Raw genomic sequence first — 21,206 nt, forward strand, 5'->3', positions numbered from 1 at the left:
TGACTTTAGGCAGTAGTTTGTGTGTGTGTGTGTGTGTGTGTGTGTGTGTGTGTGTGTGTGCATGGAAGAGTGTCTTCACATTTTTTTAATTTAAGCTCAAGAAAACATCAGCCCTTTTCATAGGCCGGATTTGCCTGTTGTTTGATTTCTTGGTCTGCAATCAAATGCAAAAGAAAGAAAATCTTACCTAACACATTTACAAAATGATTGGAGGTTAAAAGTTCATCTGACTGTAACTGAATACAGCCTAGTATAAACAAAGACCTCAGTTTCCCTTCAGGCTGTCCTCAACATCCTTAAAAGATTCTGCCATCTGGTGGCCAAATGAAACAAAGTCTGGGTCTTCAAATGCCTTTGTCATAGCAGAAGCCCTTTGGTTATTTCAGTGAAAATTTCCTCTACTGTACTAAGATATTTTAATAAGCTCTTGTCTGGTTACTAATTCATCCTGTTTTGACAGAGTGAATCTAATCTATAACCTTAAACGTTCTTTTTGTCTATATGTGTTTAGACTCAAGTGGCCAGCCTTTCTGTGTCCAGTGCAAGCCAGAGTACCAGGGTCCCAACTGTGAGCAGTGTAGTGATGGCTTCTACAACGCCGACAGCATCTGCCTTCCCTGTAACTGCAGCGGGAACGGAGACCCCCGCATATCCCCTCGGATCTGTCACCCGGACACGGGCCACTGCCTGAGCTGCATCAACAACACTACGGGGCTGCACTGCGAGCGCTGCACAGAGGGCTTTACAGGGGACGCACTCGCCAGGAACTGCACTCCTACAGGTGAGAGCCTACAGTAGTAAAACCTCTAGTGATTTTTGGCTGCAGTCGGGTAAATTAGGGCTGTGCCCATAGGCGGAGGGTGAACCAACTCCAGGGTAAGGCTAAAAGCAGCCAAATGTATTAAACATCATAAACCCGTCTTTTTAGGCAAGGACCAGACATGGGTGTCATGTAGGCTAAAAATTTTTTTAATGGGACTGAATTTGTATTTAACGTGATTACAATTTAATAAAAACGTTAGAAATTGATAATTATATAACGTTTCCTTTCCACGGGTATTCAAATAGTGAATAAATTATATATAGAAAGTGACATTATCACTAACATTGATCTATCGCGAGTTTAAGCACTCTCAAAAAAACAAAACTATCGTTATAATCACTGAAACTGTATACACTGTGAAATGAATCTCTTACTTACATTGTACGTCCATCTGCGCTTTGTTGTTTATGATGAGAGAATTCGCAAGAGTACGGAATTCAGTCAGCAAACGTGCGCGCGCACTCAACAAAACTGATCTGTTTCAACGATGACTCATCTGAACGCCTCTGATTGGCCATTGCATTCCTAAGCTCAACAGAATTGTGTGTGATTGGTTAAAAACTGTAAAAACGCCTAAAATGAAATACGGTGCAACATGAGCAGAACTTAATTTAATGCCACAATCGACACTATTCATATTCACTTTGTTAGCAACAGACGTAATAGATTTAATTTGTTTGTGCAGGGGCATTTTTGTCCAATTTAGTGGCATTTTTGCCCCAAGTCCCAGTGGCCAGGGGAAGGCTAAGCCTTACACACGCTCCGCCTATGGCTGTGCCGATACAATCATTTATTGATATATTTATTTTTTGTTCACATTATTGCATCTGTATTTCCCATTCTTTTTTATTATGCTCATTCATGCCATTTTCAACAGTTCAATTAAAGCTGTAACTCTGAAACCATCATTTGTCTTTGCAGTTAGAGCTGCTTCAGTTCTAAAAAAAAGTGAAGAGAATCAGTTGAGAGAGGTTGAAACTGATCCCACAGGTTAACTCTTTCTCGTGGACACCCTGAATCGCTTTCTCATGCATTTGGTGTAGTTTCAGTTGTGATTTACTTGTATTGCAACATATTAAATGCATCACATTGATGTTATCCAGCCCTACAGGATAGATTGTGTGAACAGGAAGGACCTGAACTTTATATATTAATATATTTAAGCAACTATTTTAAGAGGTGACTGAAAAGTGCTTACGTGTTTTGTGACTGTGGTTTTCAGAGAGGGGAAGAGAGGGTGTGTTGTAGAATGACTAATCCCAGATCAGTGTTCTGACTCACAACATCCGTCTGTACAATGCTGATTTTATCAGTGGCGTACTGTAAAGAGGACAGATCATACATTCCCACAGGCAGGCTGACTCGGGTTGCCAAACAGTGAGCTTGGACCCCAGGGTGAATATATGAAAGCGAGAGGAAGAAGAAAAAAGTCAGCCAAATCCACACTCTCTTTTCGTAAATCTTTCCACTCAGCCAACAATAATAAATTGTTATTTTCCCTTTCGGCCTGTCTGAGCTCTGCTCCAGCCATGTTGCCGCTCACTGATGACGTCCCATTATAGAGGTACACTAATGGTGCTCCAAAAGGCAACATATTAACTTTCCAACAATGGCTGAAATATCTCTGATAAAGTGTTTCCCATAATGACAGTGTTGTAGTTGTGTTGTTGTTGTGTTGTTATTGTTAACAAAAAAAAAAAACTAAAACTTTTCAGTTTTTGGTAATTGAAATACCAGCTGTAATAAAATAAAATATAAATATACGAAAAACTTTATTCTTAAAATTAATTAGAATTGTTGCCTTGGCAACTAACTGAAATAACTAAAAGTACTAAATGTGCTAAAATGTCCAAAATTAAAACTAAAAATAAAACCTATATAAGAAAAATTTTTTTAATAAAAATGACAAAAACATGTAAAAAAAAAAAAAAATTTTAACATGAACTAAAATTGAAATATGAAAATATAAAAATTAAAGCTAATTCAAAATATTAATAAATACTATAATAGTATATAAATAATACTAAAATAACACTGCATGATGAATCTTACATGTTTTGTGAGGTAGGTTTTCAGTCTTTATGTACACTGCGTATGGTCTGACATTGTCTGTTCTACTGAACAGATGGAATCGCTCCTGCCTGTGAACCTTCTACCAGTGTGCAGCATCTGTTCTCTACATTACACTAGATCAGGGATCCACATGGGACTGTTTTGCTGCTCTCACTTTTCATTCCCTTCCTCTTACTTTGTTTCTTCTCTTCCTATACTCTCTTTTTTGCTCTATTTTTTACTCTATCAATATTAAAAGCATTACAATGCTTTTAATATTTTTTTCCCTGGGATTCTTTGATAAATGGAAAGTTTAAAAAGAACAGCATTTATATTAGAAATCTTTTGTAACATTATAAATATCTTTAGTGCCACTTTTGATCTATTTAAATATTGTGTGTGTGTGTGTGTGTGAGTGTGTGTGTGTGTGTGCGCGTGTGTGTGAAAGAAATGTATTTAATTAAACATCATTTGGAATCTAGACAGTAATGACACCAATTTTTTTAACAAACCTTAGGTACATAAAATTTGCTTTGTTTCGAGATCATGATTACTTGCAGTTCAGTGATAACTGTCAGTTCGGTAAGTGAGTCAGAAGTTTAGTCAGACTTATTCAAAAAAGTAACTTGCTAGTTTTTTTTGTTTGTTTGTTTTTTTAATGATTCATTAAAAGAACCAAGTCATTTGTTTATAAATCAGACTAGAATTTTGAATTTTAACTAGAATTTAGTTTTCTGCATGCAGCCCACAAACACACCTCATTTTCTTACTATGTCATGGTACACAGTCTTTTTTCTCATTGCATTCAATAAACACTGTAAACTCACATTCACAACTTATATTCAGCAGAGGTACAGGAATATCACTGGAAGGTCACTGGAGTTTAATGCATAATTTCATTCATTTGGATATGTTGTATTTTATTAGATGTGTATTGTCTCAAACTGTCCTTCTCTCTCTCTTGCCCTGTCCATAGTCGTCCACACTACTCCTTCAACCACTACCCACTGGTTTCACTACACCACCATGAGCTCCAGCCCCAATGCTACAGCACAGTTCACCACCTTCTCCACAACTTTGCTGAGCAGCCTGGGCAGCTCCACCCCCAACACCACCACCACCACCACAGTGACTCCGGTCCCGTGGAACCAGTTCAACATCATTGTCCTGGCCGTCATCATCATAGTTGCTATTGCTCTCTTGGCAGTGGTAGGTGGTGTGTACACTTACAGAGAATATCAGAACCGCAAGCTGAACGCCCCATTCTGGACCATCGAGCTGAAGGAGGACAACATTAGCTTCAGCAGCTATCATGACTGCATTCCGAACGCAGATGTATCAGGGCTTTTAGAAGATGAAGTTAGTGACATGGGCAATGGACAACTTGCTTTAACCGGTCCTGGTAATTTGTATAAGGTGTAACTGATGTTCCATCACAGAAACTGGGCTGCTACGTCAGTGCTGGCCCGACGCTGGGCAGATTGTGGACCTGTGGATATGTTGACCCCTGATTTATTTTTTCATTTTAGGCTGATGAACAAAGGACAAGGTATTCCCATTGGACATAATGCAAACACTCACACAAGCACTCCAGAGCCAGAAGACAAAGTAATGAATGAGGAACATGAGCAGTGCATCTAACTGAAAAGCCAAGTTAAACATCCTGCCTTGTTGAAGGCCTTGGCCAACTCACAGCTGAAACATGTTGTCTTGCTTTGAAGAAGGAGAAGAGATGCAGAGACTATTTCACTAATGTGTGACTAGACAATGAAGTATGTCTGATTGAGTATTAATACAGTGACTGTGAGACATGCATGATGTTTCATCACATATGGATAGATCAATCAAATGCATCTGCTTATTAACATTATTAGCATACTTGCAGTTACATCCATTCACACTTTCCCTTTGTAAATGCTGTTTTAAATGGACAGAGTGGACATTAGTTTTCATCAAACTCAGGATGGATATCGTTTTGTTTTTTTCTTTGTGTGTTCACACCGTTTTAGTGTCGTTTGTTACATGCTATTACATGTGCAGGACTTTAGGGGGCACCGTTACACTGGACCTGGCATACAGAGCATGCCTGTGTATTATGCAATGGAAATATATAATACTAAATGGCACATGGCTGCTGAATGACTTCTGCATTCAATTGCATTTATTTTGGCAGACACTTCCTTGCCGAAGCAAATTGCAAGAAGGGATGATTTGTTTTTATCAGGCCAGAGGATCTGTGTGTCAGTTTCAGATGGAGAGAGCCTGACTAATTCTAGTCACAATTTCACAGCGGTAAAGCGGATTGTGAAGACCATTTCATGGTGTATGGAACTGTACTTGTTTTATTTATTTTTCAGAAATTTTCTCCTCAATCCGCTTTTCCTTCATGACTTAACACCGGGCATCAGTTCAATGGTGCCATGCCTTGTTGTGTGGACTTGACACAACTTGTCTGACTGGGAGAGTTTAAGTTTTGGTTTATTCATTTGAACGAACCTCTCTCTCAGCTTGATGGTTTAGGGTCAGTTTACGTGAGTCACAGAGGAGGGGAACAAATATGATCAGATGAGCAATAATGCCTGTTGGATCTAACAGCCGTACTGGACAGTAATTAATCACTGCCATTTGTGTAGCACAGGCTAAAACAAGTTGAGCAAACGGTTCAGTGATGAATAAGTGCACATGTTTGAGTGCGTGGGTGTTGAGCGTGGTAATCTAATATATTATTATTATTATTGGAGTTGGATAAAAGAGTACAAAATGCCATGTCAGTCAGTAAAAGACAAATAAAAGGGTGTGTGTGTGTATGAATGAGTCTGTTTTTTATAGGCGATGACCTGAACTTGAAGACAAGAGCAATAGTTCATCTGTGATTGTATCTCAAATGACTTTTGGGATATCTACTTTTAGCTCCCTCCCCACTTCCACCATCCCAAAGCTGTCTTTATCCGAGGTGTGTTGGTACAAAACGATGTAAATATTAGATGTACAGAATGGTTGTCATGAGGAGGTTGCTATTGTATTGGTACATATGGCGATGAGTCTTGTTTCTGTGACCAGCATACTGGTGCGCACACATAGAGGCTGACGTCGTAATGGTGTCTTAATCTCACATTGTATGCATTGTGCAGTATGCATGGTGCACCATATTCACAACTAACTCTGTGAAAGATTTCAATAAAAGTCACTTTTCCTATAATATGTGATTTCATCATTATTATTATTATTATTTCATTGTATTTCATGCACTAGTTTTAGCCACTGGACTGCACCAGTTTCCTGACCGTCTGGTTCATACTGCACACAAAACTACAAAGCACTAGTGAAAATAGCGAGTTTCAGTTGAATAAAATTTACGTTACATTTCATGAATTCACTGAGGACTTTTGTGAAAAAGTATTAAGTTGTATTTGAGCCACTGTGGATGCTAACATTTTTAATATTTATTTGTTACTAGGTAAATTGTGGACACAGTGACCCATTTCAATTGTATGGAAACAAGTATTGTTTTGTTTTCTATAGGGGTCAGACACACCTCAGATTTAGGCCAGAGGTCATGATGTTTTTTAATAATTATTTGATTTAATAATAATTATAATTCATGGAGCTATTGTTTAATAATTCCATGAATTAGTTGTACATTTCAAACATCTTCATTATTCATCATAACCTAAAGTCCAATTGTCCAAACTCATTTTGGACAGATTGACTGAATTCCTAGTCTACTGCTATTATGACATCCCTTCAACTAAAAATACAGACCTGTAAACAATTTGTAGAATTATATTGTGTAATTCAGATTCATTTTACATATTCTGCCAAACTAAGATGACATCCTCCTCATTATGTACACCCCAAAGTCATCTCTAAATGTGTTACAATTTAGCAGTAAACCCTGTTCCTATGTACGTCAATATGTTTACTTCAGTTTTCAGTGTTCCTTTAGTGAGACTGCAAATATCAAACAAAGGTTAAAACATGACTCCTTTTTTACATGTACAGTCAACTATATCGCTCAGATCAGTTTCTTTTTTTCTGTTCAGTATAATCATCACTTTCATCTACAGACCATGTGGTTCTGCTGGCATCATCTGTGTAAGAATCGTGATGGCAGGAGAAATCAAGTAAGTGCCTGACTTCAAATGTTTTGCTTTTTTGTAACACGTTTTAACATCTTGCAACACATGATTTCAAATATTTATAGCCCTCCTCCCTTACATAGCACATGAAGCTGCTTGAGGCAATTATTTTGAGTTTGAGTAATATGCTGATGTGTGACATATTTTCCATGGCTGAGCTATATAAACTGTTATGCTCTTGTATGATTTTGTCCATTTCTATTGAGCAAAAATGGTTAGTAATAAGTGCCACAAAGGGATTTTTGAATTTAGAAGCCCACGCACAACTCCTAGATTTCCCAACATTACTGAGTCATATAGCCATCTTCTTTTATAGTTCTAATGTACAAAGTGCATGATTGTTCACAAACACTGAATGACACAATTTCCATATCGAGACTTTTCTGGCTGCTGTTGATTTTGAGAAGTGAGGTGAACAATTTGCTTTGCTTAATCCTGAAAAACAATCCAGTGGAGAATAGCTATAAAAGCCCCCCACCCACTTAAATGTTCTCATCTTTAATTTGTACCCTTCTTAAAGGTCAGAGGTAGATAGCTGGGGAGTATTCCTGCAATCGCCCACACCTTCTGGGTATCCATTAAGGGGTCATACTAACAAATATCACAGAATCTGAGTCACTTTTTTAAGTCATACTAAGTACATACTTTCATTTCATTCATTTTTACTTTCATTCAGAAATGCTTTTCAAAGCAAATACAAAGCATCCTCCTGAAACAATTGAAGGTCTATAAATAAGCAAAAAAGTTATATTCATATTATTATTTTTTATACTTTGTTGGCTTATTTATTTACTCTTGCCATGAATTAAAATAATAGAACCTAGAATTATGGTAGCCGTTCGCATAAAACCTGGTCAAGACCGAGCAAAAGCCTCTGAGAGCTCGGCAGTGGGCGGGACTAATGTGCAAAATTGTAATCTCATTGGCTAGTCCTCAACTTTCACTGTCCACGTTTTGATCACAGCAAATCACTACCTGATATAGGACGAAAGCTTTGACTGTTGTAAATTAATGTTGTTAAATACTAACAGATAAAGCATTTTACATGTAAGTAGCTTTTAGCATGTTCTTAAACCCTGACCTCATTATTGTTAGTTATTTTTCACAGAAACCATGTTTAAGGGAGAAATTAACTTTTGAAACCATAAAAGAGGTGTTATTGTACACATTACTCCACCCCTGCATTTGTCACCTGCTCCCTCGTATAAAAACGACTTGAAGTGTCATACAGAAATATGATGATTATGTTGATTTTGTTTGCGATATTGTAAACACAATGCAGACTTGCTGTGGGAGTGATTCAAAACACGACTGATTTTCACTTATCTCCCGTCCCAGTTAACACTGCATTTTTCCATTTTGCTAATGGAGAGCATTTCAAGTGGAAACTAACTGTTGTAGTAGTGAGAGTCTTTCATATGTCTCTCTTGCCTACCTGGAAATACTGTTGCCATGACACAGAGATGTTGAGGTTCTTGTCAAGATCATCCCTCAATCCCACAAACCCGGCAGTGACATTGGAAATAAATTGTTTATGAGAATTATTTGAATATCTAACTCAGATATTGGCAGAATGTGATCCAAATGGGTAATGCAAAGCTAGCCAACACAGCCTCCCTGCTCGAATTCTGAGCTTTATCAGTCCTAGTTAATAAATAAAGATCATCATTCTCAGATTGTTCTTTAAAATCAAATAAGTCAGTTACTTCGCTCAAGTAACTGACTTAGTGAATCATTATTGCAGATCAAAAATCCCGAGACATTTAAATTAATCTGAGCACATGATGCCGGAAATCAACAGCACTTAGCCAATCGAGTGCTGACGAGTGGAATCTGATGTCATTGTGGCATCACTGAGCCATGTAGACCTTCTAAATGGAAGACATTTGCGGGCATTTTCTTTTACTTACTTTGATATCATCTGGGAAACTGCCCTCTTTTGGAAATGTAACTTATGAGTTCTGTAAATAGAGTAACCGATAAAAATGAGTCATATAAAAATATATATGTGTGTATATAACTGGAAAAACATAATCTGTGTCTGAATCAACAGTGAGATGCTCACAAACAGACTGAATGTCCCTAAAGCGCCCAGCAAAATCTAAACATGCACAGTGCGTGAAGATTTTTGCTGATGCTTCTGCTAACACCCACACCCAATGGGAGCACTCGTATATACATGTGGTGACCTTGTTTGCATGATTGATTACTGATATGACTTCCAGTCAACGTTGTGGGAAAATACCAGATGGGTGGTCTCTAAAGTACTTGTGGTCTATATGCTCTCTAAGGAATAGTTCACCTAAAAATTAAAATTCTGTCACCATTTATGTTGTTTCAAACCTGTGGCGCACTTTATTCTGCAGAACACAAAAGGAGAAATTCTGAGGAATGTCTTGGTCAGTGGTTTCTGTGCAGTGACAATGGTGATGGAGATTGAAAAAGGATGCAAAATCACTTTTGAGTTCTTCTTAAGGCATGTGATGGCTTTGTGTGGGGAACAGTTGAAATTGAAGTTGTCTGATAATAGGGACTTTAAACAACAGTAGCTGATGGAATGACAACAGCATTCTGCAAAACGTTCTATTAAAGGAGTAGTTCACTTCCAGGATGAAAATTCTGTCATCATTTATTCATCCTCCACTTGTTCCAACCCTGAATGAGCTTCTTTCTTCTGTTGAACACAAAAGAAGATATTTTGAAAAATTTTAGTATCCGAACAGTTGATGGGCAAAATACTATGGAAGTCAATGGTGCCCATCAACTGTTCGTTGAAAATACTAAAAATTTTCAAAATATCTTCTTTTGTGTTCAACAGAAGAAAGAAGCTCATTCAGGTTTGGAACAAGTGGAGGATGAGTAAATGATGACAGAATTTTCATTCTGGAAGTGAACTAATTTAATTACAGTCGCCGCTGCTGTTGCATAATCTGTGATTATTCACCTTTATTTGTATAGCGCTTTATACAATACTGATTGTGTTAAAGCAGCTTTACAGTGTCAAACAGGAAAATAGTTTGTCAATAATACAAGAAGATAATAACAAAGTCATTTTTCCAGCTAAAGCCAGTTCATAAATTAAATCATTAAATGATTCAATGAGTTTAAATTCAGAACCATGAATGAATCATTCAGAACAGTTTGATAAAAAAAAAATCACTAAAAGATCTGATTCAAACAAATTATTACTTCACAAACCAGCTGCATCTTTAACAATCCTCACACACAATAGCAGATGGCCGTTCTGGAGGATGTGAGATTTATATGCACAAGTAGACTACTTTGTTACTTTTACAGTGATTATTACAGCCTTTTGAGACTTAATATCTTCATTCACCCTCAAAGAGATTCTCCAAAAATTCTCCTTTTGATATTTATCTAGGTTTGTAATGACATGAGGGTGAGAAAATGATGACAGAATTTTCATTTCTGCACTCTAAAAAATTCTGGGTTCTTTTTTTTTAACACAAATGCTGGGTTGAGCCTTTTGGGTCTTTTTTTTTTCTTCAGTGTTTGGGTAGTTTTTGTGTTACCCGGCTCCTGGGTCAGACATAACCAATGTTTGGGTAGTTTTTGTGTTACTCCTGGGTCCTGGGTCAGACGCAGTGGTGGAAAGAGTACTGAAAAAATATACTCAAGTAAAAGTACCATTACCTTCCAAAAAATGTAGTGTGAGTAGAGTAAAAGTACTTGTCCAATAAACTACTTGAGTAAGAGTAAAAGAGTAGCCTATTTAAAAGTACTCCTGAGTATTGAGTAGTGAGTACTGAGCTGTGGATTCTACCCCCTCATAATAAACGCTGTATACCGCAATTTATACATTTAAAAAACGTTGTACATTCTGTAATTCACATTATCTTATTTGTCATAAAGAATGAAGAGTATCTATCATCCAGCAGTTTTAATTTTAATGGCCAACTCTTTAAAATACATCAAAACAGCACGGAAACAGTAATCAGCTGAAGAAAAGATGAAAGTATTGTATAAAATGGATTAAAAAAAATTAAATTAAAAAAAACGTTTATTAACGAGCTGCAGTTTTATTACATCAAGCGCTGGCACAGATGCAGTATATTAACGCCACGGGTCATCAATAAGGTGCGGATTGGTCCTCAATTTGTGTTTCCAACACACTTGTTAACAGCGCGCATCACGTGCTTAAACTCATCAAAAGTCAACAAGTTCAACAACGACTTATCCAAGTGCATGATAAACAGTTGGCGGTTAAAGTTTTCTAAATTCTATGAACAATTTGATTTGACGAAAGTCACGAGACCTATTACTATCTCTATCGAATCACGTTGATGGATAAAAAATAAAATTAAAATAAGCATGTAACAACCACAAACGGAGGAAAATAGCAGAGTAAAAGTACCGATACATCACTTAAAATGTACTCAAGTAAAAGTACACAATTTTTAAACTACTCAAAAAAAGTACAATTACTGATAAAAACTACTTAATTACTGTAACGCGAGTATTTGTAATTCGTTACTTCACACCCCTGGTCAGACTTAACCCAGCGGTTGAGTTATTAATCGCAGGGATTTTGCGTCCTCTTCAGGACAGAGCAGTTCTAAACGCCATCGAATTGATGCATTTCTTCTGTAAAATACAGGTTTGTGTACATTTTATTTTATCTATAAAATCATTACTGTGCTGTATATCGTTCAATTTAATGCAAAGCATCATACAGGCACGCGATGTGAATCACCTAAACGAGAGTCGAGTCGGTCTTTTCGCGTGATGGAAAAGCCTGATGCTTTGCATAAAATAAATGATTTTATTTATAAAGATACAGAATATAAATACTTTGGATGTTAAAATATGTCCTCAGAGCTGTTTACTGTTTGTTATGGGCAAGACAGTCACAGCATGTTTCTATGAGTGAAACGCAGGGTGGCAGTCCTTTAGTAAAAAAGTAAAAATTAAGCTAGTATTATAGTAAAAATTAATCAACCTAATATGCTGGATTAAATAAACAACCCAATTTGCTGGGTAAAATTAACCCAACATGTGTTCTGTCCTATATGTAACCAGCCCTTGGGTTAAAAACAACCCAAACTGGGTTGTTTTTAACCCAGTGTTTTTAGAGTGTGGGTGAGCTGTGCCTTTAAGAGTTATTTTTCACTGTCACTTGTGTCAGGACCTTTTAAGATTAAAGATTTGAATTTCTGTGTCTTACAAAAATGATATCATTTCAGAACTGACATAAGGGAAAGTTTCACTGTCCTCCATACACCAACCATGTCACCTTATTTTGGTAGATTTAGGGGTTTTTTTAGGTTTACCTTAATTTTTTTTTTTTTTTAGGTTTACCTTATTTTGGTAGTTTGGTTATTGACTCTCCAGACAGGTAATCTGATAAAAGAGTGAAATTACAAACAGTGCTATTAACTCAAATGAAACAAGATGTTGGTTTAGATTACAACAAGAAATCAGTGAAATGCATGAAAGCATGCTTTGCATAGTGAAAGCTATGAGTTTTCTGTTACCATGATCGCATCCACCCTCATCTCACCCACAGGTGATGCGGAGTTAATAGCGCACCGATGAACGCGTGGGAGAGACTCCTATCTCATTACGTTCGACAACTTCATCCGGTACAAGAGGCATTACTTGTTTGAGACTGTAGTTATTTCAACTTCTTGAGAAGCAGGCATGGATACAGCGCGGGCAGCTAGGACGCATATTATCTGGACATCGATAGCTTTGGTCTTTATTTTAATCGCATCGTGCTTGGCATATGTTTTCATGTCGAAGGTAAATATAAGTCGATCTACAGCCTTAGAATTTCAGATTCTTTATCTGGCTAGATATTATTTTGGACAATAAAATTACCCCGTGTTCAGGATTCTGTGGGACACTTTGAAGAATAACTCAGCGATTGATTTCGTTGAATAAAAGTCTAGTAAGACAGTTTACCATTCTAGCAAGCATGCGGTTTTAATATTTTTATGAAAAAGAGAAAAAAAGGGTCCGATCCTCAGTTCACACACAGGGCAGATAAACACTTCCTTGTTTTCCATCTTAGAGCTTTCTCCAGCATTTTATATCTATGGATAGCTAATTCATGGATCAAGTTGCAGAGGGCGTGTTTGTAAACAACGAATGGGTGCATTTATGCGTATTTACGTAGGCTCTGCTTCTGTGCAATCTAGGCTACTCTAGGAATATGCATGACAGTGACATGTCTTACTGTAACTTCAACAGGTGCCTGGATGCCAAAGAATAAACATCGTGAATGGTAAGTTATACCTAAATATTTCCTCATAATTACAGTACTTATTGTGTATTTTGTCAGCGACTATTGGCGGAATGTATTTCCCTTTTTACTAAATTACATTGCTCCTTAAGCCTTTTGTTTATAATCTATGGGAGAAAAACACTGCGTTTATATTCTAAGTGTATCTTTTAGCCTGTATATAGTGTGCATCATCAGTAAGGTAGGCTGTATATTGAGTTTGTTCTATTTATGTCACTGTATCAGTCCATTCAGTCACGTCAAGCGTTTTAGAAAGTCCCTGTGGAGGGCGCGATCTGTTGAGGGTGCAAGTGGCAACGGTCATTTGGCGCAAAACGAAAGATCTAAACTTAAGAATTTGTAATAATTTTTGATGTATATAAAAAAGAGCTACATAAAAAGATACTTTAAGAATACTGTTGCTATGGTAACCTCCTCAGCGAACGCGACTCCTGTTCGCGAGCGTCTTTTATACGCTCTGATAACTTGTAATTTGAATTCTGTCGTTACTAAATAAAGCGTTCGAAACACCTGTTAGAACATATATAACGTGTAGGCTATATTAAGACAAAAAATAAAAATAAAAAACTCCATCCCATTGGTTTGACATCAATAACCACTTAAACAATTTGTTTACATGAAAACTGAGCATGATTTAAACATAACTGATCATGATTTACTGTGAGTTTTGTAGTCAACTAAATAAACAATAAAAGTTGATACGAACCTAAACTAACATAAAAAGAAAGGCCACTGTAAAAGGTAGAAAGGTTCTGAAAGCTCTTACTATTTGAAGAATCTCCATTCTAGTTGATTGCAGTTTAACGGTAGTATAATAACTGTGGTTACTGTAATGGTAATGGTAACACACTCTAATGGTAACATTCTGTATAACTGAGACAGTTTTTGTTGCGCGTGTGTTTGTGGGAGTCTGCTGTGAGAATGTTTTGGGTGGGGAGCCAAGCTGTCTCGCTGTGTTTTTGTGTAAATGCATTTTTGTGGTCTGCTTCATCACATTTTCCTGTACAGCTGTGAATTGCACGTTTAGTCATACAACAAGTTTTGTTGTTGTCACTTTTAATCAACATTTGCTCAGTGGTGGCAAACTTGGAGATATTTACAGATCTTTTTCTTTCTGACAGTCTCTGAAAGTACAGAAATGATGTTCAGACATCAAGTCTCTCAAGAACACTGGCTTCTAAAAGGTGATTAGCCACAAATTTGTTTCTAAATATATTTATGAAAGATAGCCTATTGGTTTGATATTGGTAGAAAGAAAGAAAATGGTTTCACAAAGTCCACATTTCACATTAAAAACGATATTATATTACTATTGCATAACTTAATGTAAACCTCTGTGATTCTATAATGAGAATTCTTGCTACATGTTTATCTTCTTCAAGCTCAGAGTTACAGTCAGGCAGATCATCGTTTGATCTGGGAAGATGAGTGGCTGGGATACAGGGATGAGAGTGAGAGTATTCTGGACCAGACCAACATGTGGATGGTCATTCGAGAGAAAGGTGTCTACCTGGTCTACATACAAGCTAACTTCATTCTAAAGCCACAGAAGAATAACAGTTCTACTGTAGAACTCAAAATTGTAGTGGATTTCAGTTATGATGGGACGAAGGAGGTGTTTTCAGCTGCACATGACACTCAGGTGGTGAGTGACAACTCGTTTCCAGACGCAAAGCTCAACACTTTCCTTCTGATGAAAATGCAGTCAACAAGCCAGTTATCAGTGAGAGTATTTCCAAGTCATTTGGTGAACTACCAACCCAGACCCTTCTCCACCTTTATCACTATCATAAAATGGGCAGACGACTGGTAGACTGTTGCATATATTGCAGAAGTGATTGGCTTTCCAGGTGAAAACCATATCCATCTCCAATTTTTACAATGACGGTTGTTCTTATATTCTTATTAGCTTTAAATGTGACATTTTGAGTGGACGCGGTCTCAAGATCAGCTGCTAGAACACCTGAGATTTTCCAGCTGTTGTACTAGGAAATGCTCGCTGACATTAACAAGGATTGCGTGGGGGGTTGTGATACTTTCTTGGTGTTTTTTCTTCTTTCTTTCGAAATATCAAGATCACATCTCATGATCTTCTCAGAAGCATGACACATTTTCCTCTCAACAGATATATGAGTTAGGTTTGTTTTGTTTCAGTTTTTTTATGAGTCAAGACCAAAAAGGGCATGATGTACTGTTTATGAGCACTGACTTTGAAGATTCTCATGTATTACTTACATAAAAGATGTCATAACTGCCTGCAAACATTGTTTTACAAAACAGTAGTAAGCTAATTCTGAGCAAGTGGGTATTTCTTTAGTGAAATGCATCTTCCTGTATATATAATCATGCAGTATTTTAATTATCGACAGCTGAATGTAAACACCTCTTAACACCCTATCTTTGTCCAGCATCAGTGTTTGATATAAATGCTCATTGTGTCAAATGCTAAGGCTATGGAGCAATATTTTATTGTGTAAATTTGCGCTTCTTTTTTAAGACAAGAAATCAGCATTTTATTTTGTCAAAGTTCTTGAAATGTGGTGCCAGTTTTTAGCTGTAAGCAGATTCATCCAGCCACAGAAGCAATTATTTGTTTATGAATGTGATGGAAATGTTTTCTGATGGAGGTGGTGAATGTCTAGGGGTGGTAGTGGTGATGTTTTTTTCACATAAAAAAATACCACTAGTTACACTAATCCAATCAGTCAAGCAAGCCGTATGAATCTGAACAACATCAGCTGTTTTAATGAGACAGTGGAGTGTTTTTCTTTTCCAGCGAGTGTGAAAGTTTCTTTTCCAAACCCAGTATTTTTTTCTGTCAGGAAAATACCATTTATGATGATTCATACTTTTTTGTATTCAGATGACCCAAACCAGCTGGCGGAATCTAAAGAAGATATTTAAAATAAGAGAGTAAATGTAATGCTTTTTTTTTCTCTCTCTCTCTGTATGACAGTTTTGTTCTTTCACCGCTAAGCCCTTATACATGTTATAACTAAAAAGGTAATTGTTCACGCTGAGTGATTTCAATTGACTACTTTTTTTTACTGTTCTCAAATATGCAAACAATATTATATTTATGTCATTTTAATATTTTTATTTAAACTAATAATTATAAATAAAGCAATGTGTTTTCCCTCTGCATGCCTCATATTCTTTAAGTTAATTTCTGTATATTTTATTGTTTTGTTCAACTTGTAAAGTTGTTTGTGATCGATGTTTAATAAATGAATGGCTACAAAAATGTCACAAACAGAATGCCTTATGTTACTGTTATCTGAGCTTTAAGCTTTTCAGTCTTTTCTGACCAGACAATGTTTTATTTTGACTTGTTTCCTAGGTAAAAAGTACAGAAAAGAAAACATTCAAGTTCAAATAAAAAGTACAAAATATCAGTTGTTTAATGAGTTCTACATTTTGTACTTGGGTAGAATGGCAAAATAAATCTTATAAAAAATAAAATACCTTTAATAAAAAAAATGTATAGACTATTTATTCAGAGAGAGAACAAAATGGTTGATGTCTGTCAAACTGTTAGTGTTGTGTTCCTTGCAGAACCAGAACAGCATAACCATAAACCCACATTACATTGTAGGAGATTTTTGTCTGACAACCTAATGAGAATTTACAAAATATCTAATGGTTGTAATTAGTTTTGTTTCTTTATTTGTTTACAGCCATCAACTGACATTCTGTTCTGGGAACCAAAAACGTTTAGTTGGGTGATTCTCAATGTAACATCTGGATGCTGAACAAGGAGGTGTATATAGTTCCTGAAGTTAAGCGTATGAGAAGGGCGGATTAGTTGATGTAGGCCTAGATGTAGCGGTACGTACTGCCCCCTTGTGGCAGAGACTTTATATCTGACGGAAAAAAGGTGAGTCAAGTCTGAAGTTACAGGGTTTCAGTTGAGTCATGTTGTGAATTTAAGCTTCAAGGTGTTGCTAATGAAGAACTTATGAATGAATAAATCACGTTTTTGTAACTGCCCTGACTGAGTAAATAAATAACCTTACCTTACACAAAGGCACTCAGGTTCGCTTCCAAAGGCAGGGTGAACTTGGAGACATGGACCACAAAAATAAAGACAATCACTTTATTAAAGAATACAAAAATTAAAACAAACATTTCCGGGCGTGGCACCTCTACTGTATATAAACTGAATAAATAATAAACTAAATGTGTTCAGCATTCGGCAACAAATATTTTTCGGATTTTCTTGACAATTTTAAATCATAAAGTGCGCAGGATATATTAAAATTCATCGCAAGCTTCGGCAGGCAAGTGCAAGAGGTCCTCGCTGCAGCCTGACAAACTCGGCAAGTGGGGCAGTCGTGCCGGTGTTCTCCCGAACTCAACAGCGCCCCACAAAGTGGCAGTCGTGCCGGTGTTCTCCCGAACTCAACAGCGCCCCACAAATTTTACAATGTAAATCTGTGGTGAAAAGTGGAACTGCAGCACGCTCTAATTGAGAGCCATTTGGGCAGTTTTGACTGCCCCGCTTATTTTCACGTTACCTTATCTCGCTCCAGACCAAGACGATATCAGTCAGCTTCAGCTATATGTGTCTGCATCAGGTCAGTAAGTAGCTGGCATGTCTGTTTTTCCTATGTGGAGTAGTGTTTTAAATTAATGAAAGTGTTAATCCTGAAGTTTAAATGTGCTCACGAAAAAAGCCTTTATATAGTTCTGTTGTGTTGGTTTTATGTTCGTTTTGAGATGAGACATGATATTCGTTTCCTCACTTAAATTCATCAACAACTTGTAACATTCTAAATAAACATTCGAAGACAAAATTAAGGCAATAAGTCTATAGAATTCTGTGTGTGTGTGTGTGTGTGTGTGTGTACTTCGAACCTGTCAATCAACATTAGCTTGCCGCCCACTGGCTGAATAACGCAAGGACATTAGATCTCTGCCAAAAGTGTGTGCATGTTTTAGACTATAAAGCCTATAAACTTTCTTGAGTTTATTATAAACTAGCACTACGACCGAACCAGAATCTGACCCACCTAAATTTACAGTCAGGAGCTGTGCTACTGAACATTACATTAATTCCACACAAGGTCTCAAATTACCAGTGGTGGAGGTAACGAATTACAACTACTCACGTTACTGTAATTAAGTAGTTTTTTTTTCTTTCTGAAGAGTATGTGTGGCAGTCAGTCACCGCACCGGTGTGGATATTTACTGTATTTCGCAATCACAGATTCTAGCCTACGTCTTGGAATATGACCCAAATAAGAATTTTCACTGTATATTGCCATTTGAACAGGTAACAAGTCTGTTCAAATTTGTTCTGACCAACTGAGGAAAAAAAGCATTACCATAAATCTCACTACCAATGGTGATTAAATCTAAAGATCGGTTAGCTCATATCACATCAAACCATTCAAATTATTATTATTGTTATACTTTATTCTCAAATGATTAATGTTAACAACATCAGCATTGGTGACTATGAGTATAGTGTGTACAGGTGCATCTCAATAAATTAGAAGTACAAATTTTCAGTACTCTTTCCACCACTGCAAATTACAAAGAAACAACACCGAATAATACAGACACAATAACAATATATAAATAAAGAGGAAGATGGCCAGCAGAGGTCCTCAGACCCACCCAACTTATGATTGGTAGTGTGCGCGAGAGAGTTTGATAGTGTGTGTGAACAGGGTGCGAACTACGGGGGAGCTAGGGGCAGCTCGGCTCCCCTTAATAAGACATGGGCTCCCCTGAAAACGTGATTTGTGAAATTTTGGGGGGGTCTCAAAAAATATTGACAATGTGTTATTTTGACATGCAATTTCAGTTTTGTGTAATGTGATCATCGTGGATTATTATGTGTAAAATTGCAAAAATATAATTCATTCATGCGACATTGTAAGCCCTCTTTTGAGGCACGCACAAGCGCACGACCCCCCCCCGTTATAAAAAAAACCAAGTGGGCTCCCCCACTTGCGCACGAACCCCCCCCATCCCCCATCAAACTCTCTAGTGTGCGCGAGAGAGTTTGATAGTGCATGTGAAAGCTTTGATAGCATGTGAGAGACGGTATAGTAGTGAATGAGAGAGTGTTTGATAGTGCGTATGAAAGCTTTGATAGTGTGTGAAAGACCTTATAGTAGTGTATGAGAGAGAGTTTGATAGTGTGTGCGCGAGTAAAGTTTGAATAATGTCTTGAACGGCCTCTCATACTTCTCAATGTAGTAAATGATGTTCAAGAGTTCCAGATGTCAAAATAAGACTTTATTGGACAAAGCAACAAAGCCAAGATGACGGTCACCGCATCTGAGTTTTTGTCTGACCCGACATCCATTCTTATACCTTATTCTTATCAGTCTTTTAAACCAAAAATTGGTAGCTCGGTCTCTGATTGTTACTCCACTAGTTTTGCTACACTCATTCTTACTCATCCTGGTATACTTTCTAATTGTGGACTCCTGCTAATTTGAACCATTCTCCTAAGGATGTTTTATTAACAAAGTTCGGGAGGAGCTCGTCAGATACTTAGCCTAATTAACACAAGTGGAGCGCACTCAAGTTAATCAACACCAATAGGTATAAATACAGCTGACTTACCTGTATCCATTGATGGTTTATCAGCATTCCTCCACCACCCCATCTCCTCACTTCGAGTCCTTACTACACTTATACGGGGGGGTACTCTAGGTTCGCGAGCTCTGAGCCCTTCCCCGGACAGCACGCCAAATATGCATTACCATACAGCAGCTAATTATATGTAAGTGTGAACTCGTGAAATACTTTTTATCTCATCTTCCCCCTGGATGCAGGCGTCTTCATGGGCCATCCTGATATACTTTCTAACTGTGAACTCATGCTAGCTTGAACCATTCTCCCAATACTTATCTCACCCTCACTTTGGACACAGGTGTCCTCAGGCTATTCATCAAACTTGTTTGTGCCATCCTTGACATATGGAAGTCACCCAAAGTTTACTGGTTCATTCAAGTTCATCAGCACTGTCCAATGGGGAGCACCTACACTTGCTAATTGGAAAGCACCTAGGACTCACAGTCTGCATTAAGACATCCAATGTTGAAATGATCATTGAAACAATCACCATATTGATCAGTCTATTGATTATCGTTATAATCATACATCAAATTTTCGAGTAAAATATCACAACACTGTCCATATGAAACAAAAAAAAAAGTGAGAAATGATGGCATTCACACTGGATAAACCCTGCCTGGACTTATGAGTCACATTAAGGGGAAACCAGAAGGCAAGGACAATCAAATTTGCACAGGCAACCAGAGAATATTGTTCAACTTCCTTCTGTCAACGTCTATATGGAACAATTTATAACTATAGGCCTACACCCTTCTTTTACAAGCACCTGCTGCTAATAGGTCTTGGGTCCTTTCAGTTGTTGCTTTTGCTTCTTTTTTTTAACTCTAGATCTGATCTAGAACTAGATCTGCAAAAATTAATAATATAAAGGTAAATGCAGGGAACAATAGAAACATCTGATGTTATGCCTCACAGAAAGGGTTTATTGTCTGAGAAGGTGGGGATATAATTATAAATTGTTCCATAAAGATGTTGACAGAAGGAAGTTGAACCATTTTCTCTGATTGCCTGCACAAATTTGATTGTTTTCCCCTAACATGACTCACAAGTCCAGGAAGAGTTTGTCCAGTGTGGATTTCATCATTTCTCTTTTTTTTCGTATGGATGGTTGTATAGATGCTTTGATGATGCTTTATGGGATACACTGGACAGTAAGTGTTGCGCCAAGTCTTTGCAATTAAATCTAGTGGTAAGCTGTTTATTTACTTTTTGCTAGTAAATTTGCTAGTTTATTAGTAAACTGCAGTATTACTGCAATCCCTATATAGGGTACTGAAATAAAACAGCTGAATTCTGTATTTGTGCAGTCTACAGCAATCCTGCATTTCCG

General features: G+C 37.2%; 2 protein-coding genes across 3 annotated transcripts in view; both read left to right on the forward strand.

The window, feature by feature from the left end:
• Positions 1-6,061, forward strand: part of LOC107748505 (multiple epidermal growth factor-like domains protein 9) — a 114,131-nt gene extending 108,070 nt beyond the window's left edge. For both annotated transcript variants that reach the window (XM_016563300.1, XM_016563301.1), the window contains 2 exons: positions 512-781; positions 3,852-6,061. In XM_016563300.1, coding sequence (XP_016418786.1) covers positions 512-781; positions 3,852-4,297 — 716 coding nt within the window. In that variant the 3' untranslated portion in view covers positions 4,298-6,061. The remainder of the gene's footprint in view (positions 1-511; positions 782-3,851) is intronic.
• Positions 6,062-12,369: 6,308 nt separating this feature from the next.
• LOC107748507 (uncharacterized) lies at positions 12,370-16,336 on the forward strand. The gene is made up of 4 exons (XM_016563307.1): positions 12,370-12,777; positions 13,228-13,261; positions 14,401-14,463; positions 14,662-16,336. Exons 1-4 carry the CDS (start codon positions 12,676-12,678, stop codon positions 15,090-15,092), a joined length of 630 nt encoding a protein of 209 aa, XP_016418793.1. The 5' UTR covers positions 12,370-12,675; the 3' UTR covers positions 15,093-16,336.
• The last annotated feature ends 4,870 nt before the right edge of the window (positions 16,337-21,206 follow it).

This window comes from Sinocyclocheilus rhinocerous, unplaced genomic scaffold (assembly GCF_001515625.1).
Source record: "Sinocyclocheilus rhinocerous isolate Xijiao unplaced genomic scaffold, SAMN03320098_v1.1 scaffold230, whole genome shotgun sequence".
NCBI classification, from domain to species: Eukaryota; Metazoa; Chordata; class Actinopteri; order Cypriniformes; family Cyprinidae; genus Sinocyclocheilus; species Sinocyclocheilus rhinocerous.

What these genes read in the sequence shown, in the direction of transcription:
- LOC107748507 (XM_016563307.1), top strand. Translation starts at nt 12,676, where the DNA reads ATGGATACAGCGCGGGCAGCTAGGACGCATATTATCTGGACATCGATA. An exon ending in CATATGTTTTCATGTCGAAG is followed by an intron (nt 12,778 to 13,227) that starts GTAAATATAAGT and finishes TAACTTCAACAG; the next exon opens with GTGCCTGGATGCCAAAGAAT. An exon ending in AAGAATAAACATCGTGAATG is followed by an intron (nt 13,262 to 14,400) that starts GTAAGTTATACC and finishes TCTTTCTGACAG; the next exon opens with TCTCTGAAAGTACAGAAATG.